The sequence below is a fragment of the Henckelia pumila genome, chromosome 1, assembly GCF_033568475.1.
Source record: "Henckelia pumila isolate YLH828 chromosome 1, ASM3356847v2, whole genome shotgun sequence".
NCBI classification, from domain to species: Eukaryota; Viridiplantae; Streptophyta; class Magnoliopsida; order Lamiales; family Gesneriaceae; genus Henckelia; species Henckelia pumila.
In genome coordinates, this window is record NC_133120.1 from 86,127,436 (window position 1) to 86,152,195 (window position 24,760).

General features: G+C 32.9%; 3 protein-coding genes across 3 annotated transcripts; 1 reads left to right on the forward strand and 2 right to left on the reverse strand.

Annotated features, from left to right (window-relative positions):
• Nucleotides 1-1,300: 1,300 nt before the first annotated feature.
• On the reverse strand, nt 1,301-6,387 carry LOC140883749 (uncharacterized). Its single transcript, XM_073290338.1, has 7 exons — nt 6,145-6,387; nt 5,370-5,462; nt 4,919-5,053; nt 4,715-4,804; nt 4,489-4,638; nt 2,562-4,153; nt 1,301-2,451 (listed from the first exon to the last, which is right to left on the reverse strand). The coding sequence occupies exons 1-7, from the start codon at nt 6,205-6,207 to the stop codon at nt 1,551-1,553; spliced, it is 3,024 nt and encodes a 1,007-aa protein (XP_073146439.1). The 5' UTR covers nt 6,208-6,387; the 3' UTR covers nt 1,301-1,550.
• Nucleotides 6,388-6,566: 179 nt separating this feature from the next.
• LOC140883770 (inosine triphosphate pyrophosphatase) lies at nt 6,567-9,673 on the forward strand. Its single transcript, XM_073290357.1, has 8 exons — nt 6,567-6,833; nt 6,928-6,992; nt 7,115-7,178; nt 7,417-7,426; nt 8,827-8,858; nt 8,968-9,080; nt 9,182-9,258; nt 9,338-9,673. The coding sequence occupies exons 1-8, from the start codon at nt 6,698-6,700 to the stop codon at nt 9,444-9,446; spliced, it is 606 nt and encodes a 201-aa protein (XP_073146458.1). The 5' UTR covers nt 6,567-6,697; the 3' UTR covers nt 9,447-9,673.
• Nucleotides 9,674-12,588: 2,915 nt separating this feature from the next.
• On the reverse strand, nt 12,589-17,201 carry LOC140883760 (probable pectate lyase 8). The gene is made up of 7 exons (XM_073290347.1): nt 17,068-17,201; nt 16,757-16,810; nt 15,614-15,691; nt 13,921-14,563; nt 13,740-13,843; nt 13,486-13,624; nt 12,589-13,400 (listed from the first exon to the last, which is right to left on the reverse strand). Exons 1-7 carry the CDS (start codon nt 17,178-17,180, stop codon nt 13,179-13,181), a joined length of 1,353 nt encoding a protein of 450 aa, XP_073146448.1. The 5' UTR covers nt 17,181-17,201; the 3' UTR covers nt 12,589-13,178.
• Between the last annotated feature and the right edge of the window lie 7,559 nt (nt 17,202-24,760).

Consider the following 24,760-nt stretch of genomic DNA (forward strand, 5'->3'; position numbering starts at 1 on the left):
AAAATGAAACAAATGGACAAGTTTCTTGAAGTAGTATTCATGCAACTCATGGTTTTCATTTCTTGTAGTTAAATTCTATGTGATGAAATTGTGTTATTTTGTATTGGGTGGTTTTATAGCATTTGGAATGTGCATATATAGAAATAAATTTATATTAGAAATTTATAGTTAATAGGAGAGTAATTTATGTTGATAATAGAAATTTATAGTTAATAGGGGAGTAATTTAAGGATAAAGGAAATCTCTTGCCTGGATTATTGGTGATTCAAAAATTGTGCCCAAATTTAAATTTAGTTGAAAAGAAATATTGATTTATATAGTATAGATATATATTTAAAATTTTGTATAAATCGTGAAATCTTTTACAAAATTTGTTTTTATCAATCGGTAAACGTTCATGATCAAATATATAGATTAATATCGAATGCTGAGAAAAACAAATGTTTAAATACATTAATTCCTTTTCTATTCTCCTTAATTTTCTCCCTTCAATTTCATTTTCTTATTAATTTTTTAATCAACCAATTAAATAATACAAATTATTTCATACTTAACATAGTTATAATTCATTTACATATTAAAATTTTTTATTTCATTCAAATTAAATTAATCATATATGATTTAAAATTTATAATAAAAAGTAATATTATATATATATTTTCATGCGTTGTGTGTGCAATGAAAGCTAGCTAGTAGTAGTATATAATAATGAAAGGCTTGAAAGCTAGACTCCTTATCAAACACATAAATGGCAAAATTATTTTGAAGTAAGGGTGTTAATTGCAATTTTAAAGTGTTTATACCAAGCTAGTTACTGTGAGCTTTCCTCTTTATAATATAGAGTAGAAGTATAAATAAAATATGTCAATTTCTGGTATGATTAGTACATAGAGTTAAAATTGATTTTTCACGAGTAAATCGATCGATTTTATGGAACATGCTTGTGCCAACTACCAATTGCGTCGATTTTTAAATTTAATGGATTAATCATAACAATTATTCAAAACTATCAATAAAATAAATTGATATGAGTATAATAGAAAATGATTTCATTTGGGAATACATCCCAGTCCAAATCTAATATTCGGATATATATGTGATCACCCAAAACAAGGAGGCGTATTTTTTTTTTTCTTTTTTGAGTTGGGGTACAGTGGAATGTTGATATTTTTTTTAACTAAGATTTGAATTCGGGGCTTCATCTCATATTTAACACTTTGATATCAAATTAGCAGTAAGTCAATGAGGGCATATTTCAATTTAAATCAGTGTTGATAGTATAAATTTAATATGTGCTAAATCAGATAATACAGACAGTAGTATAGAAATTGTAAGATTTACTCATTGTTGAATTGAAAAACCAACTCAAGAGACTAATATTATGGGCTAAAATATGGACGCAAGACGCAGCTCCACAAGTCATTGAACCTTTGCCTTCATTCACATGCAAGTATATATATATATGCCATTTCTATGTACCTTCTGCAGAGTCGACGCTTCCACATCTTCAAAGTCATTGTCGATTAGTATGGACAGTAACATTAACTCACTCATTCACTGCCGGATATGCTGAGCAAATGTGCAATCACATCTTCAAGTCTAGAAAAATGTTGCAAGAACAACTCACGAGCTTCACTCGGTTCGTCTCCGTCCCGTTTCCATTGAGAAATACCATCAACCATGATCTTTAAACCAGTCTGCAGCAATTCTACTCCTCTGCAGATTCCATCAGGAAATTTTCTTTTCTTATTGGGTTGTCTCTCTTTATCAATTTCCATCATATCACACGAAATAACAGCTGAATCGAGTTTTTGCAGATTTTTTTGGACAATCTGTTTCAGCATTCGACCTTCTTTGGCAAACATAGCTAAATGATCAGGACTTGGATGTGTCGTCTGACATGCCATTTCCTTCTCCAGGAATTCTTTTAACTTGGACATGAACCTTTCCTCGTCTACTTCGTTTCCATACTCCACATCAAATGACAATGCAGCATCTTGAGGCACGAATCTCCATAATTGGTTGCAAGAAGTACGAGCCGCAAAATACCCAAATGCCGTGATTGCAAGATGAACAAACGCCCAGTGACGTTCCCTCAATATCACGTGGAAAAGCTCCCAAGCGGCTAAGCTTTTGGCGCAGTCTTCTGTATCTGCCAATTCCATGTGGCCAAGACCGGCCATGAAACAAGCTAGATTTGGTTTGCATAGAAAAAGTTGTCTATCTGATACTGGTGGCTTTGATATAAAGAGATTCTGAAGCTCTGAAATGACTCCGTCCATTTCATCGAACGAGTATAGATGCTTCATACTAGAAATGATCCCTAGCAATTCGCCAATGAGCCGGGCATAATTCTCTCTGCTTGTTTCATCTGCGGAAGTTTTGTACTTGCGAATAATGGTGACAAGGAACTTCAAAGTCTTCATTTCAGTATCAGATAGGCTGACCTGTCTAAAGATGCACAGAAAAGCTTCAATAACATCAAACTTTATTCAATCCTTTGCCAAGCAAATCTTTTACAATTTAAGAAAATGATAAATCATAGTAGTCTATATACTTACAGAGACTGCAATGCAGCACAAAGAGCAAAAACAGGACCGCCATAAACTCCAAAATCACACTGTCCTGGAGACTTGCCTTCAAAGCTCTCCAAGAGGTCAAAATACTGAGTTACAATTCTTTGTTTGGCTGTGCTTCTATTCTTTTCTGAAAGGGAATTTAAGGGGAACCCTTCCATGACAAGTGCTGTATGCACACTAAATGAATACTGAGTTCGGTTGCTCTCAAATATCGAACCGTAAACTCGATCAACCATCAGTGGCGGCCCATCAGTTGCAAGAACACATATTAATCTTGCGGTTTTTCGAAGAGCACTCTCAGAAAATAGTACTGATTCTCGAGACGTCATCCATAATAGTGAGCAAAGCTTGTCAACAATGTCATTCATCATATCAGGCCCCGCATGACGTAAGACAAAACACCAAAGTTCAGCAACAATTTCCCAACATAAAAAGTGAGGGTGGAAAAGATTTTCTATCAAGAATGATTCTACTTCATTCCATGTCACACTAGAATCGATCGCCATGATCAGGAAAGTCTTCAAGTCATGAACAACAGCACAAAACATAGGCCGGTAAGTCAGTTCATGCTTTTCACTAGAACCGCAAACAACAGGAATTCGCATAACAAGAATTAAAGAATAAACATCTTCATCTACAAGTATATCCAAAAGCCATCCTAGCTTTCTGGAGAGACCAAGCCGGACATCTTCTTCTAGATCGGCTTTCAAGAGATTAAGAAATAAGGACACCCGACCAAGAGAAAGCATTTTATCCTTGTTCATAACATCAGAACTCACTGAAAATATTTCATCTACTGAAATGTGAGCATTGTCACTGCTCACATCTTCAGCCACCGAACTCACATTACTGCCACAACTAAATAGCCAGTCCAAAATTTCAAACTTGTCTTCTTGTTTTAGTTGACTTGAATTCAGTAGAGAGTTGATCAAGTGAAATGATGTTGGCTCCACAATTTCTGATAATATATCACTTGCAGATTTTAAATGTTCCACCTGGCAGAGTGAGATTCTGATGGTTAATATCAAGACGACACAGAGTGTGATCTCTTTATAAGCAAGAAGGGCTTGCATTGGGTAATGTGAGCTAATTCTCACAGCATTGATCAAGTAAAACTTGGCCAGACGGAAGATCCTCTTAGCTTCAGCTTCGGTGTCTTTGTCCTTCTCCAAAAACGACAAAGTCTGAGAAGCACGTCTCAACGACTCCCTAGCCAATGAAATTAAGGTCATGATGACGCTTGTTACATTCACTTTGACTGCTAAAGCACCCTTGCCAAACTGAAGGAGTGTAACTACCCCTTTCCATGACATATTTAGCAGGCTCACCAGACTGCCACCATCATTAGCTGCAACAACACCAAGTTCACATAGTTTTTCAACTGTGCAATTGGTTATTTGAATGATATGATCTCCATTTTCAGCCTCTTTGCAATCCCTTATATTATCATCCTCTGTTTTTGCAAGGCAGATATCCCAGTTTACACCATCACAGTATACCTTGCATAATCGTGTCACCCCATCAATGGCCACCAGTGCTGCCTTCAGTAATTCTGACCCTAAAGTGTTAATTCTCTGAACAGAAATCATGGAACAGAAAAATGTAATGAGCATTAGGATTCAGAAAATTCTTCACGTCAACTGAGCGACCAGCCTATATCAGACCCAAAGAAAAACTCGAAAAGATGATGATATACTCATTAACAGGAAGTAAGTTGTCTAGAAGAACCAACAACTTAAGGAAAATGTCGAATAAACTAAAAAGATGAATGAAGAAGATGTATTCAAAATGAAAAAAAGATAGAATGAGTGAAAAATAAATAAATATTTATGAAGCTCCATTGATGTTAGCTGAATCTCAAATAAAAGCATTGGAAATCTAATGATTGGACAATGTACATCGACATAACCTTTATTTCAGACGCCAAATCCTTGGTCAGAGATAACTGTTCTGAAATGAAATTCTCAATGCTGACCGTCAAGTCCTTACTAATGGAAACAGCATATCTAGCCAAAGCCGAATAACTAGCAGCAGAGTAGCTGAGCAAATCCAAAAGCAACTGAAGAAGAGTCGACAGATGTCATTAAAACACATGATTGGCAACTTGACAGTTTGCAGAACATACTAGAATTTACCTGAAAAAAGAAATTATGGTGATCTTCTTCTGGAGAATCCTCAGTCGACATTAGAGTCATTTTCAGATGCTTTCTGCACCACACGTTGGCCTAAGAATGGTATGATCTCATGTCATTAATGAGTTAAGATCAATAGAAATAAGTTGTATGCAATGACAAATATCTGCCAGTCCAAATATTAGCAGCGGGAGACAAAAAGCTTACTTTTATCCCTAGGACAAGAAATTGTACTAGGCATCCTGATATATCCAGCTCTAAGCATTTAGCAGCCACGTGTAAAACCATTCTGTTCAATGTGCACTGAGATACATCCAAGCAAGTGAAGTCTTCCCAAAATAGCTAAACTGTTAAGGTAAAAAGTGAGAGCAGAGGATGTTTTCATGCTTCAAGAACATAACTTGACATGCTAAAGATTTTAATAGAGAAAAATGATGGTGTCAAGTCAATGCAAATATATTTGTTAAGAAGGAAAAACAGCACACTCACATTCTGAAATCCACTGGAAAACAAAAATAAAAAAACAGTCAAAACAGATTTTGAGAATCCATGGTACTTAACAAAACAATATATACACCACACCCATCATGACATCAAAGCAATTTGTGTGTTATAACATGATGGTGCAGGATAAAATAATGTTATCATTTTAGGATACTATTAAATACTCAACAACAGCATTCACTGTGGTATTCTCGCTTAAATCTACTTCCTCCAATTCCTTGAGCAGTTGAACTCGATTCTCAACAACCTGAAAAATTGAAATTCCATATATGATAATCCAATCAACAGCAACAGAATGTGAACAGCAAACTTAAAGTAATCCCAAATCTTTTTTGTGTGCAATCCAACAGTTCCAATGAAATAAACTTTCTAAAAAGATAGTAATAACACAGAGTGTCTGTAACATAACAGGCTCAAAAAACACATGCCCATTCAAATGATGTTCCTTTTTTTCCTCACTGAAGGTTCATTGGTAACAATGGTACAGTTGGAACTCATCGATGAATACAAATTATGACTCAATTTGTTTATTCCTCTACGTTCCATCCTCTTTCTTTTGCTTCTAGCTAGCTTCAAACACAGAATTGAAACTTCATGAATTGCATATTGAAGACAGATTCAGTTATTAACTGAGGTAATTAGGACTGAATCCGCTGCTCATACTCTTTAACGATGCCTCACCTCCGTTTCCACATTCTTAATGCCAGAAGTGTAGAACAGTAAGAACAAGGAACCAATCTAAGTTCGAAATGTACACCTCTATCGATCAATTAGCTAAATCTGACCCCATGAATCCCTATAGCATGAAGCTAAACCTCCAAAGCCAACAAAAAAACAACTATAAATCCTCAAAAAACAGTTGAAGGAAAAATCAAAATACGAACAAAAATGCAATTCAATTCAGACAAGGGGTGACACAAAAAGCTTACCTCAGAAGATTTAATGGCTTCGAGAAGCTTCAGCAAATCGCCACCTGAACTCGAGCTCTTCATTTTCGCCCAAAATTTGCGATAAATGCATCTGTCTCTTTGTAATGCCAATTTCTATTTTCCCGCCATGCCAATTTTGGTCGCACCCAGGCCACTCCAATGGTTTCATAAGTAAAAGAAATATATTAATATTATTTTTATAAAATATATAACACTCTATTTTTTTTTTGAAACAATATATAACACTCTATATATATATATAAATAGTTTTATATCAAGTAAAATATTAGTTTTATAATCAATATATTGATGTTGCACAGGCACTTGCGGTTGCCTGATATATTTCTATAATTGTTTTTAGAATAAAATGATGGAATCAATAATTTATATGTAGAGATGAGAATGAGAATACTTTTTTGCTTCTTTTTTTTCTTGGAAAAAAAAAATGATTTCTTAATATTTATGATTCAAAATTATTTAATTATTATTGACTTTAAGGTCATAATCCGATTCTCGGCGTACTCTTACTTCCTAGTGCAATATTCGCGGGAAAATGGCGGCGGCGGGTGCTGGGAGGGCCATTGCGCTGTCACAGCCGGTGACCTTCGTGACGGGCAACGTGAAAAAGCTTGAAGAAGTCCGTGAAATCCTCGGCAATTCTATTCCGTTTCGTTCCCTCAGACTCGAATGTATGTTGATTAATTACAGCAACATCTTACTAGAGTGTGTATTTTGTGTTGATTTTCACCTTCCTTTTGCTTTTGTTTTTTTTTTTTTGTACAGTGCCAGAACTGCAAGGTGAACCTGAAGAGATTTCAAAAGAGAAGGCTCGATTAGCCGCCAAGGAGGTGACCATTTCATATTGATGTGCATGCGACATGTCTGTGAAAACGTTTGTGAGGAAAACATAATTATATTGTGTGTCTGTGAATGCGTTTGATCATGTAAATTTTTTTTTGAAAAATTGAAGGTGAATGGACCTGTGCTGGTGGAGGACACATGTCTTTGTTTCAATGCGCTCAAGGGATTACCAGGTAATTTAAATGTATGATCTTGATTTGATTTATGGCGGAATATGATTTTGGATAATGTTTTGGTGTCAAGGATTGGTGTTCAGAAATAGAAATGGTTACAATAAGTTTGACTGGCCCTTTTATCAAATATACAATACCACAAATCCCTTGGATGATTCAATCACCAATATTGATTTTTTAACTTATTGATTCTTTTTTCTGTCTGTGTAATTGACGGAATCTTTCAACAATTTCGCAGGGCCATACATGTAAGTTTGTCTAGGATGCTTTTCTTTCTGCAAGGTGGCCTTCTCTCCTAAAACTACCAAAGTTTTACTGAATGTTGATATCTGATAGGTTTGATCATGCTTCACGAATAAGAAACACTGCTAATGCAGTAAGTTAATGTGGAAATTTGTATATGGAAGATGTTTATTTTTGTTTGTTGTTCCTTGCTTTTCTTAGAGCTGGGTATAATTATATAATCGTAATGACTATTTACCGTGAAAATGACAAAGTGAAGTTTGCTGAAAAAAATGTTTGGTTGGCAATAGAATCAAGTTTCTCATCCTCTCTGCAATGAACAAGAGTGTGACTCTTTCACCGACAAATAGCGGCATCACAGTTGCCACTCTTTTTTCTAATGGAATTTCTTTCTCATCAGGAAGCTAACTAAGAATTAAATTCAGGCTCAAGCTCAAGCTCGAGTTAGACTTGAATCATGTTCTCATCCATACTTCTGCTTGTAATACAGAGGCTATCTCTTGTGAGATTTCAGTTGTCTATAAAATGTCAATTTGATTATTTATTGTGAAGAGAAATTCAGACTTGTTTATAAGCTCCCATATTTCTGCTGAAGGGATCAGTTGCTGGTAATATTATTAGATCACAAGTCCCAAATCTTGGATCTTTATAGGTGAAACCTCAAGAATCACAAGAAAGTTGAACATTGGAAGCTAGGAAATTAAGAGACTTCGTTGAAATTTTTCGTTTGAAATTTTGTAAAAAGGCTAATTTTCCGTCACTTATGATGGCCATCTTATTCAAGTAACATCAACCATTTTCAGCTGCCCCTTGTTTCTTCTGAAAGTAAGGAAAATGATGAGACAAAATAAAACAAAAGTATTTTTTGTGTTCGGGGGAGCATTTTCGGGATCTTAAGATTTCCAGATGTTGTTTATACTTTTATGACTGCCCTTGGATTATATCTCATTCTTATTTCCTGTTTTATATTTCTTTCTTTGCATGTGCTCTCCAATTTTTTTCAAATTCCCAATGCACAAACTTCCTACATCATTTTTTTTAACCCTCTATATACCTCGTGAAAAAAAATATAGAAAAATCCAACGTTTTCCTTTCTTCTTTGATGATTGAGTTATGAAAAGGATAAAGCCTGTAGTGCAACTCATGTTTGGCTTTAATTTTATTATTTCATTGATTTTTCTTTCAAACTCCTCTGAATTTTATTAGGAGATTCTGACACATGATGGAATTCATGCTTTATGATATGTTCTATTCAAGATATTGATTTTGTTTACTTTCTTTGTGGAATATTCCAAAACCCTTCATTGTGCATAAATTTTCGATATTTTATCAGTACCGTAGTATTGTCACTGATTCTAACATTTTTTTGTGGCCCCAACTGAGTTTGAAACGAAAAATGTTGCAGCAAGTGGTTTCTGCAGAAGACTGGTCATGAAGGTGTTGCCAGTTTGATCCCTTCTTTGTAGTTTGTACTCCCAGTGTTAACTTCATCTTTACACTTGTCTCCAACTTTATTGAAGTCGCTCATGTTAATATTCTCTTACAGGTCTGAATAATTTATTGATGGCATATGACGATAAATCAGCATATGCTCTTTGTGTTTTCTCTCTAGCTCTTGGACCAAATGCGGATCCAATTACTTTTTCAGGGGAAACTTGGGTATTATTCTGCCATCCCGTTGTCTAAGTTAGAGTTCAGTGTCCTTATGATTAAATTATATTTTAGAGGCACTTTTCTAACTTGTACAAATGAAATTTCAGGGAAAGATAGTTCCTCCGAGAGGACCAAATGACTTTGGATGGGATCCAATCTTTCAACCCGATGGATATGATCAGACGTAGAGTCATTTCCCCTCTTAGTGCTCTTTGTTTGTATACTGCTGTGAAATATAAGCAACCGACGTGTGTTTGTTATAGGTATGCTGAAATGCCAAAGGAAGAGAAAAACAAGATTTCTCACCGTTCCAGGGCACTTGCACTGGTGAAATCACACTTTGCAGAGGCTGGATATATTTTTCAGACTTAACCAAGTTCTTAAAAGTGCAAGATTTACCCGATTTATATTTCATATTGAATTCTTTCAAAAATCACCGATAACTTGTTTCGCTTAATATGTTGTTGATTGGAAGTGAAAGAATCTCTAGAATATTATGTTTATGCTCATGAAGGATTGGAAGTTGATCTTTCATGTCTAAAGTCCAGTCAAATTTACCAGAAAAATTAACTCTAGAATGTTTTTGAAGTTTAAATTTTGATGCAAGCCTTTGACCGCAAGGAGTTAGTACTACTTCCTTTCCTAATTTAAGTTAAGTTTTGTTTTATAAAATTAAACAAAAAACTTGCATATATCTTGCACCTATATCATTAGACAGAGTAAGGGTTTTTTTAAAAAAAATGAGAAATATTCATGGGATGACTTGGTACAAGTTGGGAGTAAAATAAGTATGTTTTGGGAAAAATATTCATAAAATTAAAAACTTGCTGAGTGTATACAAGCTTGATCATTTTAGGACGCAAAAAGATTGGTCCCGTTTTCTTGTCTTTCACTCCCCTGAACACAGAAAACCATAATTTTATCTATATTTTTATCAAATTTTTTTCAAAATTTTAAATCAAATTATTACCTCAACCATTATTATTTAATCATATTTTTCTCTATGCTTCTCAAAAATAATTTTGTTATTTTGCGTTTTTTGTGATAATCATTTCACGATATGTGATACCATCTCAAATAAACTAAATCTTAAAAAATAAATAAATATAGAGTAAAATTTATTTTGATACACGAACTATTGGTAAAATGTCAAATTGGTACATGAACTATTGAAAATGGTTTAATTGGTACATAATCAACTTATAAAGTCAATTTTATCCTTTACCTACATTATTTTAAAAACTAATGTTTTTGTTAAATTAAAATAGATAAACATTTTATCTTTTAAAATTATTTTATTAATACAATTATAAGCATAAATTTAAATTTATTTAAATTTTATATTATAAACAAGGGAGCGTACTTATTGTACGAAACATTGTAAATATTAATTAATACGAACATGCACATACACATACACATACATATATATAAAAATTGATAAATTATATATTCAAAAATAATAAATATTAAAACTATATAATAAAATATATTTTTTTGTTTATCTAGGTTATAATATTATTATTTATATTAATCAAAATAAAAATGATATACATGTGTGTCTTTTCATTTATGATCTACAAATTACGTTGAATATTTTTCCGTATACATGATATATAATCTTATTTTTATAGTATAGTAATTAGTAAATATGATTTATATTTATAATTATAATTAATATAATAATTTAAAATACAAAAAAAATATATGTACTTCAATTAATCAATTTAATAACAATATTCAACTTAAAAGCAATTTAAGTTAAGGGCAAAATTGACTTTTGAGTTTGATCATATACCAATTAAACCATTTTCAATAGTTCGTGTATCAATTTAACATTTTATCAATAGTTCATGTACTAAAATAATTTTTACTCAAAAAATATATATATATTTCACAAAAACCCACGTGATGCCATTTCAAAATCAATTTAGTAACACAGATCCGACCCATGGTCTAATCAACCCCACCGGCCACCATAAGCATGAAGCTAACAAAAACATGCAACAGATAAACCCTGTCTGAGATCTAGTATACTTTCACCTAATCGAACCCACTAATCAAGAGCTTTGGTACGAATCTTAATATATAATATAATAATTGAAAAGAAATAAAAATCTCATGAATATATACATATATAAATAATATAAACAATGTATAACCAATTAAATAATATCATGGCCACAATCCATGTGGACTAGTTGGTGAATAAATCAAAACTTCTCACATGATATATGGACCCAACATATCACATGCAAAGCGTTGTGTTTTATTCATAAGTCCACGTGATGAGTACTCCAATATGTTGTAAAAAAAAATTTAATCACTACTTTGTCGCTTCTAATTCATGCATACTTGAGAAAATGTAAGTTAAAAAACCATTTTTTTTTAAATTAGATATGTTTTTACGCCTCATTTGTTAATTTATATTCTCTGAGCTTGAATATTTGTCATGATTATGAATGCACCGAATATATATATAAAATTGTGTGGGGCATTTTGTTTGTTAAGAGGTGCACCGTACATAGTACATATACTAGATGTACCCAAATTTTACTTTATTGACTTGGTTGCTACTCCCTTACACTAAATTGTGTACTAAATAATGTGGCAATTTAATTGTCTTTAATAATTCTAGGGTGGCGCCAACTCAATTCTGGCTAGCGCAAGTGTTAGGCTTCACAATTCATCAGGTTTTTTTTTTAAATGATTCATCAGGTATTTGGGTTCAAACATATGAAATTTTTATTATTACTAGTACTCGCGTGCACGCGTTGCATGCTTATGCCGTCCGTTTTTTATGAAAAATAAAAAATAAAAATAGATAATAATTTTAAAAAGTGTTTTATTGTATATGAATAAATTAATTTTATAAAAGTGATATTTTTCTAAATTAATAGTTATCATTGGAAAAAAAAAAGTGACATTTTAGTAATTAAATATATATTAAAGGGTAAAAATAAAGGGGTTGACCATACTAACATATTAAACCCTCAACTTTAATAAAATAAAAAAGATAATAATAATAATAACAATAACAATAATAATAATAATAATAATAATAATAATAATAATAATAATCTTTATTACGCTTACATGCGGTAATAATCCCGCGTTCTTTACTCTTCTAAAAAAAAAATCACGCGTTCTCACCGTATATATAAAGCAAAAGTCGAGATGTTCAGATTTTGTCTGATTTTAGATTTAAAAATTTGTTCTTTTTCCCATGCCGTTATTTTGGCCAAAATAAAAATATTCTCTATCTCTCTGTTATAGTTTAAAATTCAAGTATTATATATTATTTTAACTAACTTCAGTTCTGGTTAGATTATACAGATGAAATTGGCATTTGACTTGATTCTTTTGAGGATACTTTACTAATTTAACATGTTAAAGTTCCTCATTTCGCTACAAATTGTTCAAGACAAGCAAGTAATATTTTTTGCGTGTGGCAAGCCTGTTATAATATTAATATATACATACAAGCATACATAACAAGCAAGATTACTTTTCATAGACAAACACAAATTGAAAGAAAAGACGTCTATTACAGAAGGTTTTTTTCATAAATTAATGTTTTCACATTCACACTATAGAACTTGTATGAAATTAACTAAAAGAAGAGAGGAAGAAAATACACTATATATATATATATCATTTCGTCACACTATTAAAGACCAAATGCCAACACAGTTCTGTAAACTGAACAACAAGACTAATTGCAGACATCTATATATATATGGAGAAGAGGCAAGGCAAATCGTTCTTGTTAGGAAATGAATGAACCTGAGAAATCTTGAAGAATACTCGAACAACGCTTCCGCACCTACTAACAGAATACCGGGCTTTCGACTAAAAGCAGGCCGAGGTTGCGCAGTAATGGTTGTGTTGGAATGCTGAGGAATGAATAGATGGAGAATGTCGTGTTGGACTTGTGTAAAAAATGTACACTTTCCAATGATGGGAGTAAAACATTTGCTGGAAAACGGATAAATGGTCGTTTCTCGAAGCCGTAAAAATGGACTGACAGTAAAAAGAGTGGGGAAAACGAAGAAAAAAAAAGACACCCTTTCGATATTTATGTGATAAGTGTAAGGCTGTGCATTAGCACTGGCGGCCGCGGCGGCAGTTAAGGACGCCTGCACCAGAAGTAATCGGTCCAATCATGGAGGAAGATTTGGCACCCAAGCTTGAAGCTCTAGCATAGCTAGCTGAAGCTCCAGCTCCAGATGGAGTGAAATAAGCTCCATTTAACATGAGGTCGCCTTCTGATCTCCAGTTCCAACCCTTCCATTGGCTTTCTGCCGTGTCAACCCTCTTCGTCACCTGACAAAATCGAAACGTGTTAGCCTTGTCTGGAATAGAGGTAATTATCATTTGGGGAGATTGAAAAGGTTGCAAGTTTTGTTACCTCTTTGGCAAAAGGATTCACTGGTGCAAGATATCTGTTGCCCTGGCTGTTGATGGTTGGTTCAGCACTTCCACCGATGGCATACATCTCCCAATGAGTATAGTCATTGTTCACAACGTGGAAATACCCGTGTCTGCACCTGTGATTACAAAATACAGGTGTTATCATACTTTTTTTTTTAAGAAAAAAATCAAGACAAGTATAAATGGATGAGTAAACTCATGTCCGAGTCTTGGATTTGGTTATGAATTTACCTAGGCATTCTTTGAATGAGGCCTTCTCCAAAGTGATTATAGGCAATAGTGACTTGCATTTGCTTGTCTCTAACATAAGAATCACTATGACCCAACAGCATAACCTGTATTTCAAGAATCATAACTTAAACTACAGTAATCTTTATAGTGACGAAAAAGCATTTCATGGTTATGGGCAAACCTCGTTGTGATGGGTGAAATAGTTGTTAGAAATGGTGATGGCAGTAGAGCCCATAATAGCATCCACAAGGCCATCAGCGCAGTTAGAGAGCGAGTTATGATCGACCCAGACATGACTCGACCCAAAGATGGAAACGGCATCTCCATCAGCCATAGTCCTCCAACCATAATGAGAAGGTGAACTTCTCACCATGGCATTTCCTGTTGGTTTGCAGTCATGGATATGAAGGCCATGGATTATGATATTGGTCACGAATTGGACTGTGATGCACGCCCCATTAGCGATATGGACGTTGACTCCACGACCATCAATGGTCTTGAAGCTATTCATGATGAGTTCTTGCTTCAAAGTAATGACCATATCCCGTTTAAACACAATCCAGAGAGGCTGATCTTGGATAACAGCGTGACGTAGAGTGCCGGGCCTGGGGTTAACAGGATCGTCATCTCCAGAATCGGTGACAATGTAAAATCTGCCATCACGGCCACCAATGGCATTGCGCCCAAAACCAATCCCACAGTCGGCAAGTCTCTTGCGGTTCTTTTGCCAGTTGGGGTCGCAACGCCAGCAATCATCAATAGGATTACCAGTTCCACATGAGAAATATCCAAGATTTCGCCTTTCTGTGCTGTTTCTAGTGGCCCTGTCAATTCAAAGATTTATCAGCACAAAATTACAGTAATCTCCTGATTAGCTTCTGCATTATTGGACTCGTTGAACTTTTATACGTTACGCTCCATAATATACAATGGATGCATTATTTAAGGTCGAATCATGTAAAATCCATATAGGTCCTATGTAATGTACTTATATTATAATCCAAATGTAATGAATCCACTTATTGCACACGCAAGTGTTCGTACACTTCTTGTCACTTTTTTTGGCATGCATACACACAGAAACGTACACGACCAGAATCAATTGACGACTTTACAGAGCCAGGGACAATTTAGCCCATCTCAAGTCCCCCGAAGTCCCAAACAAAGGTATTACTTTATATAATGGTTTATATGTTTAGGAGTTATGACTAAACAAATGAAGGATTTAAAGTAGAGAATACAGGAATCTAACCACACTATAGTTGCATGTGGGGGAAATAAAAATCCATAAAAAAAAAAAGAGATGACAACCGAATCAAGAACGGGAGATGGATTTAGAAAAGAGACCCCAATTGGCACATTTGTTACTGTAACGAATAAATTTGTCAAAACTACAAAAAAAAAAAAAAAAACTAATAATAATAAATAAATAAAACATATTTGTTATAACATAGATCACATGTGAGTAGCGTTAGGTCTGCCCGAAATAAAACACGGTGGCATTCAATTTAGAGGACCACAATTGAAATGTCAGTTAGGCACACTTCCTAGAACAGATCTAGCATGGCAATTCAGGTCGTCAGAAAAATGTTTTACTACTCAAAATACGAAGCCGCCCATCTTCTAATTTCTTGGCACGACACCATTCAAAGTCACAATAACAAGGAATGCCCAAAAGACAATAATGAGGCTAGAAATCTGCCGTTAAAATTCTCTAGATCATAGGAGACACAAGCATGTTTTGGACATGAAGTATGTATATATATTACATGTCCATGAGGGGGGGGGGGGGGGGGAAATTGAGCTAGAAAAAGACAAATTTTGCGTTACGAAAGAGGGAATTTGAAGGTAAAATGCCATAAAAGATCACCTACATTTCAACCATCCTTGCAACCTCTTCTGGGTCATCCACCGCATGTTCATTCAGCGCATCCTCATCAATTTTTTCCAATCTGAACAACAAAAAGAAACCAGTCGATATTTATTACATACACAAGTACTTATTATTTTTTTCCCTTTTCTCTTCTATTGTGTACACATATATTTGTACATACATATACACATTCATTACATATTTTACATTCACATGACTTTCAAATTCAAGAATTAATTTCCTGTTCAGCAATCCCAGTCTCCCAGATTTTGACCATGATTTTACTATCAAAGCCAGACCAAAGCAACTTCATCTAGCTTTCGCAGAACCCATTTGAGGTAAAATTTAACAAGAGAAAAGAGTGGCAATAAATGAAGGAAGATGCCGTAGTTATTTCACATGGGTTGTCACTTGTCAGCTGCCACCGACAATAATGTGTACATTACACAAAATTTATCCACATAATACCATCATTCACATTACCATTCATCTGATCTATTTTTTATATATAATTATGATGCGAAACGAAACACAACAGTATATTTATGATATGATGATTTCAAATCATGACATAAAGTACAAGCAGTGCAAAAATAAGACGCACAGTTAGTTGAGTACTACACTGCTCAAGGTAGTGGGAGACTGAATCCACCATCGTTAACAAAACCGTCAAAAAAGCGATAATTATTAATTAATAACATAGAAAAGAATCAACTAATAACTGCTTTTTTGGGTAGTGCAAATGGGAATGTGTACTGAAATACCAATTTAACCTTGAAAAACTTCAGCATACCCCATGAGTGATCATGGATAAAAGGAAAAGAGTGAGGGTAATTTCGGAACGAGGCGTAGGGGGTTGGTTCCATTTCTGTTCAGTTCAAACCAGAGGAATCCGAGGAGAATAGGGTAAAATAGAATAAACGGTTGAGATCTGCTACGAATAAGGGATCTAAACGGCTGAGATTGGTTCTTTACTGTAACACAAACAAAGAGATTTAGTAGACAGCGAGGAGATCCGACGGACGAGGTTTGACGTGTACGAAAGAGGGAAAGTGGACGGCTGTGATTCGATTTAAATGTAATGTTTAGATTCTTAATTAATTAGGCGATACCGAGTTGACTCAGTAATGAAGAGTTTCCTCACCTATCCGCCATTGTAGAGTTTGCAGAGCTCGGCAGCTGCTCTTTCTCCACAGCGCTGCAGAACATGAACATAAAATTTAACGATGTAATTATTGGACAGAAAATCATTTTAGCCTCAAAATGCAGAAGCACAGAACGCCCATTTTGTAAAAAAAATTAACCGAATACCTCAGGCATTGGCGTTTTGTCAAAATGCAGAGGAAATCAGAACAAAATGCAGAGTTTTTCCGATAAAAATCGAGCAGAAACAAAATGCTCGATCTTGCAAGCAGCATCGAACATGAAAAAAACATATAGCATTTTCAAAAATACCTCAGATGATGGGTTCCATGTTTCTGAACTCTAGCCACGACCCCAACTGTAACCACGAACAGAAGCAGACCACAAAACAGAGACGTCCATTTCTTCGAATCCCCCATGGCCATTACTACACAGCTTCACCTCTCTTCTTTCTTTCCTCCTCCCCAACAAAAATGCGGACAAATAGCAAAAATTTGGAGAGCTTCACAGAGAGGAGAAGACAAGCAAGCAAGCGCAGAGGGAAAATGAAGCACTACGCCCAATGTAACGGCTTCTGCTGGTTTTATAGACCCTTCATACTCACAAAACGTCAGAGTTAACGTCCGTTAACAAACTGCCAACACTGGTTAAAATTATTACTCAACATTTGTTTTAACTTTTAACCGTGGTTGCTTTTTTTTATTTTTTATTTTTTCCAGCGGAATTAATTATTGTGTCAGTAACTAACTTCTGCTAACCGCTCTGTTTTTTATCCACTATGTCTACCTCCGTCACGTGCCAACGTCGGTGGCTCACGTGCCACACATGCTCCTGTTTCTCTTCCTTTTTGGTAATAATAATAATAATAATAATTATTATTATTATTATTATTATTATTATTATTATTAATTACTTAATTCCTATTATTATTTTTAGAGTAATTACTTCCTATTAATTATACTATTACATGGGTACATTTTTTCCTAGTCGAGGACAAACTTATTGTAATTACATCTCGTATCTCATATCTGAAAATCGCATCTCAAATTTTTATGTTAATTGAATCATCACTCATCGGCATACCGCATATGTGTCCTCGATATTACTTGATAAATATTTGTGAAAATTATGGAGGTGATTGATTTTTCTCAAAAATAAATAATCAAATAGTCGAACATAGTGTACATTTTTAGAAAAGGTTGCAAGATTCAAATTGTTATATATATGAAAAAATATGAATTATGTGATATTAAGTTAAATGAAATAAATACCTTCAAAAAAAAAAAGTTAAATGAAATAAATGTGGTATTCACCGAGATGGACATTGTCGGTGGACTCAAATGTGATCAATAAAAATAGTTTGTTCCACTTAAGGACGAGTTACTACGACGTTGGTGGTACAATTTTACTGTTTTAAGACCAAACACCTTTTGTCTCAGCTGATTATGATTTTTATTCTTAAAACCAAATATTAATTAAATTTTTTTACCATAAACATAAAGTTTAAATAACAAAAAATAATGCGACCCTACGTTTAGAAAAGGTAACAACTGAGACACCGTATAGGTACGCAGCAGAATCAACGGAATTAGATCATTAGATTACCAATCAAATGGAATTTTTTGTGATTAAAGTATCTAGCTAGTGCAATTGGAGTGATTTGATTTGATCGGATAATATCATAATATTCTCATTAATTATATTTAAATTTAGGACTCAAGCTAAGATAATTTAGAAGGATATATATATCAGCTTGGATGATCATTTAATGTGTTACATGATATGGGATGATCGTTGTGATGTGTAACATGAAGGGTTTTTTTATTTTTAATTTAAAAAAATAAAACAAATTCAAAAATACTGCAATTCGCCGTGATGGAGAGCGGACGCTGGAAATATTTGCAGCGTTCGCTCATGTTGGCGGCGGACGCTGCCAGCATAAGCACATGGGAATGGGATTAGCTTAATGTAATACGTATGATTCTGACGTGATGTTCTCGCACCATCGATATAATTAGTTTGATCACAATCGACATAAATTTTGTTCAAATTATTTAGTATTGAAGTTGAAAGAAAAGCTAATGTTAATTGTTCGGGCAGGGAATTGAAAATTTGTCCGGGTGTTTCGGCGGGGGTTATTGAGGAGAGAATTAATCCATCATATATATATCCAGGCTGGACTTGTGATTGATTAACAAGAAAATGCGGATGGGATTAGCTTAAATTGTTGCATCAATTAAGAAGGTTTCAAGAGTGTTATTTAAGATAGTTAGGCTTTCCTAATTCGAGTCCCCCAAGTCCTTGGATTTTATTTGTTTTGTCTGGACTAATTAGAACATGTAACTAACAAATAATTTTCATGTTGCGTGAAAGGGTATGCTACAGCTCTATACTTTGGTTTAAATTGCAATTGTGTTGCTTCATCAATTTTGTGAATGTTTGGTATTATATAATTAATAAATATATATCATGAAACGTACAAATTTGTGACAAAAGGAAAAGGCTTTCTATGTTACATGCATGCGCGTACATGTATGATTTACTTATGCTTTGTTTTGAATCCAAAATTATGAGAAATTTCATTATTTTCCCAGCAGCATTATTTAGGACAATGAATGCATATGTAACGGGCCCAATGTAGAGATATTTTATTCGTTTTTCTTTTTCAATTGATTATTCAAATAAAATTGTACAAATTATCATTCTACTTATGAATCTAATGGGTTTCTTCAAATTAATGATGTTCCATTATTTATGACTATATATATATATTTATGTGTGTATTTATTTAGCGACGTCTGTTTTTGGAATATTTACCCAGCTAGCTAGCTGCTTTTGTTTAACCTGGTAATTAAGTGTTACACATTTGGGGGCATTATTATGTTGGCAAAGTGGCTCCCATCATAACCACACTTTCACGCGTGTAAAACACAAAAAAGAACAGTGTTCCCAATAGTTTTACTGTATTTGAACGTCAATCTTTTGTTTTCCATACACTTTTGAAAACTTTTTATTCAATTGGCAAGAAACCGTGATTTATGTAATTTTCATTCGTAGTGTTTTTTTTTTTTTTTTAACATTTTTATATTAATAAAAAAAACACCTCGAACGAAGAGTATCTAATTAATAAGTGCATGTCAGCTGGTGATTAACAAAGAGAGAATCATGGTTGTTAGAAAACACAATAATTTGAATTGTGTTCTTCAAAAAGAAAAGTCCATGCAATCAATCATATGGTCTTTGTATAACGTGAGACTAAAATTACTCGTTCCAAGTTTTTTTTTCCTTGGGGAAAAACATGTATACACGAATCAAGTCGTGTAGAATGTTTTATGAATCAACGCATTAAAAAGCCAGGGCCCCGTAAAAGATCAACACAAAAATAAATTGGATCGATGAAGTGATCAAGAAACACTATACATAAAAATTTACATGTAATTTGATTATATTTTGTAAAAAAATATCGCTTGTAATGAATGATAGATTAGATGGTCCCAAGTCCACAAATTTATCAAACCTTTAATTATTAATTTATCTTGACCTACAAGCAATGGGAGATATTGGTATTGAAGTTGGGGGGGTATGGTTTGTAAGCTTGCATTGCCTTTATTTTATTAATTCACTTTTCACTCAATTTAGCAATTTTTTTTAACATAATAAAAAGGGAAAGCTAGATTTTGTAGGGCATATTTATCACTAGAAATTTTGGCGGGTCTATGGTAACCCACACAAACCTTTTTTCCTCTTTGCTTAAATAAATAAATGAAAAGGAAAAGTGAAGTAGAGTCAAATGGGTTAAATCAATGGGGTGGGTAACCCTTTCTATAAATTTGGTGGTGTGATGTTTGAAACTTTGTAGTTTCCCCTCAAACTATATTTCCCCGCCATTCAAATCAAATGAGCTCAAAATCCCCTAATAGCATTCGAAATAGGAAGAACAACTTTAGTTCAAATTAACGTATAATTAATTTTCAAGGGTAAGTATGGCATTATACATAACTCAAATTTATTTATATATAACTCAAATTAAAGATGCACTTATGAACAAAAATTATTGAGTCGTCGTCGTCCTCCTATAAAATATAGCAAGTCTCTCCATAATTTATTTGCTCGAGATAAGCAAGTCTCGAATACATGCTCAAGTCTCGTTGGTTGTGCCGCTGTGCGGACAATTTCATTATATTGTTGTACTCTGGCTCCATATTGTAATTATACTCTAAAAAAAAAAAAAAAATCACCCCATGTTTTAGGGAAGGAAATACTGAATTCAAACCAATTTAATGTGAATTCAGTCCACATATTGATCCATGATCACTATTAATGTATTTTTTTAAAGTGAGGTCAAATGTAAAGGGTCGATGACATGTATTTTGGGATTCATGAACCCCAATTTCATATGCATTCATTGACATTATCTATACTAAATATAAAACAAAAGAATGTTGAAAATTTATCAATTGTTTCCTTATTATAATACTCATTCCCCCACACTTTTATTACTTTTTAATGAAATAAAATACAATTCAATAAAATAAAATCACAATTATGAATTTCCAAAATTACTTAAACCTCAGTATGTTTTTACAAAAAAAAAAAAAAAATTAATAATAATTTTGTGCTCGGATCGTGTGCCAAATTTGCAAGTTATATGCTATGCATGAGATTTTTGGTAAAAAAAAATAAAAAATAAAAAATAAAAAAATAATAATAATAAACATCCACGAGCCGTTAATAAAATGCCAATAATTCAATGCTGTAAATGAATTAGACGTCTCGTAACGGCCACTTAACGGAACCAAAAAAATAACTCGGTCAAAGGAGTAAAACATACACGATAAACATTGAATCGGGGTCGAACAAGACAAATCATTTTAATGGGAAGAAATAAGAAATTAATTGAATTGGCACATGCGAGGTATTTTTACCTTCAGAAAAATTATTAGAAAACAAAATTTTAAAATTGATATTTGAAGAATCTTTGCTATTTATTTTATCTAAAAACCTCGTTCTACTATTTTTCATATTAAAAATTTATAGTTATTTATTTATTATTTTTTTAATTCACATATTTATAAATTTTCAGATATCAAAATGCATTTTTTCCTCCAAAACATCCTTTCTCAAATTGATTTTAAAATCGCGGGCTCATTCTAAAAAAATTAATAAATGGTACTACTGTATATCTTTTAAATAATTATGTACAATAAAATCTTAACATACACTTTCTTTTACTTGATTTAACTTATTTATATTAAATAATATTGATGTCAATACACTTAAAAGAATATTATATTAAAATTTTAACAAGAATATATATAATTTATGAAGCAACTTAATATCATGGTAATTTTTTTAATTAGAACGAATTCGTAAGAATCTATTCTCAAATCATTTGTTTTTTTAAAAAAATTAATTTCCTTTCAATAGAATATGTCGTGTGAGCGTAAACGGACTTATAAAATTGGTATAACAGTGAACTAAATCATAAGAATAAAATATATATATTTAATTGATAGTTCAATAAAATTTATGGAATAAATAATGTGTTTAAAGGGCAAAAAATATCTTCTATTTTTTTTAAAAAAAAAATTGAGTTATCGTGCAACCAGCAACCGACACCTCTAGCCCCAATAATAAATAATAGGTTCAAATTTGTCATTATCGTCGCCAAATTTGTGACAATATCAAAACTCAAAATCGTATTGTTACCTTACACTAAAATAGGCCTAAGAAGAAAATTTCGAAAATGTTGCCATGTGCGTGACATTAATTATTTTCAAGATATAGATTTATGCATACGTTGAATTAAGAATAGAGTTAAATAGTGCATTACACACATACAACCTTTATCAAAATGAGAAAACCTCCGTTAGTCATCTCACTCGTGGTACATTGACATAAACATCTTTTAATAAAAAAAATGTTTAAGTTTGATCTCAACCCTTGATCATGATAGCAAAAAAGCTACAACCTCTCATGTAATAATAAATTTTTCCAAAAAAACTACAACCTATTATGTAATAATAATTTTTTAAAACTCCGTATGTTATATCGTTAAAAAAAAACGAAAAGATAATGAATTTGTTATTTGTCCAAAAAGTGGACAATTATTTAAAGGGAATTGATAAAACTAACCTTCTAATTAATGTCTCAGTAATTGCCTAATTGATAGATATTATATCATATTAAATTAAATTAAAAATGAACAAAGAGAAACGTCACAATTTATTAAATATAAATGTTATTCAACAACCCATTCGTGACATCACTTTCTTAGTTAGCCTTTCTAACTAACTAGTAACTATATACCTATAAATAACTCATTCATGAAAGAAACCTTTGAAGATCACCACAATATTTTAGAAGACAGATATAAAAGTTTTCAAAAATTCAGAAATGATTTTTTATTGTTTTTAAATTATTTTTCTCCCCACCTATTTATTGGTTCCGTTAAGTGGCCGTTACCGCAAATCTGCTTCACATGCGTGATAATATTTATCCTTGTCATTTTGCAAACGGGCGAACCATTCATCAATTTGTATTGTTATTATTTTTATTTAATTTTATTTTTCGATGCAGAAAATACGTAAATTCCCGGAATCAAGCAATTTTTCATTTGTTGGTTTTTTTTTATTATGTTACATATTAGATAAATGAAAAAATAATTAATATAAATATATTTTAAAAAATGAATGTTGATATTTTTAAATTAAAAAGGTAATAACTATCACATCCCATATATACTCAATAAATTTATGTTTTCTCTCGTTTTCTTCGAAGGTTTGAAACTGTGTGTCGGTTAACGTTATTTAATCGAGGGTTTAGTGCAGGCAGCCACACCACTTGGTCTTATTGCTCGATAACATGCAAATTAATATGTTTTAAAAAAAATTAAATATATACAATTTATCTATATATAATATAAGTATAATTTCATAACTATTTAAGAAATTTCAATTTTTTTAATCAACCATTCCTCTTTTTTAATTGAATATTAATATTAACTATCTTCAAATTAAACAAACAATTAGTATAAATACAATCGAGGACTCTCGCTCGCTTACGTTCAGAAACAAATACACTTACAAAACTGGAGATTGTTGGATTGAATGTGTTTAGATGAGAGAGGATTCGAGATAGCTGGTGATATATTGGGAAGTTCTTGTTCTTCAAACTGCTGATAATGTTGGTCGGATTTGGTTGGATTTGTGAGCTATATATAAAAGAGATATGTCACATCTTAAGCGATAAATCCGATCTCCGGTGGAGCTAGGTGATATGATACATCACCAAATATAATCTTATCTTAACACAATTAGGAATCAACGTGCAAAAGTTAGATCGGAAAAAATATTTCTGTTTTATCGGATTCAATCACAACAATACACGATATCACTAACTTGGAAGAGAATCGTAGACCGGATGATGCATTAATTCAATGGTTGCTCTAGTCTTCAATATTCATTTCATTTCGACATATGCATAAATGGAAAATAGATTAACGTAGCTGAAAATAGTCGTGTACGTGGTTCGTTATGTGAAATCATACAGTGTTGTACTTGGTATTGTAACACCATCGACAACATAGTGCATCGAAAATTAAAGCGTAAATAAAACATAAATAAATAATTTTGCACGAGTATAAAAACTCGTGCGGGTGCCTTAGGGCTAAATATCACTAGAAAAAGTAAGATCAGTATTACAAAGCAATACCAATGATTTTACGAAAAATAAATAAATACTAAATTTCTCAACAAGTTGAGAAATCAAACTTGCATCCTAAATAAATCAGAGTAAAACAAATTAGATGCAACTCCCGTAGCCTAAATTGAAAAAACACAACAAATCTTCGAACAACACAGTTCTCACAGTGTTGTCTTTGATGTCTTCAACACTAACGGCAACACGGGGACATGCAACAACGAAGGTTGCAAAACCTTGCTTCAGAATCTTCGAATTCTTCAATGAAATTCTTCAGTCTATGCGCAGGGAATTGTACGTCTGA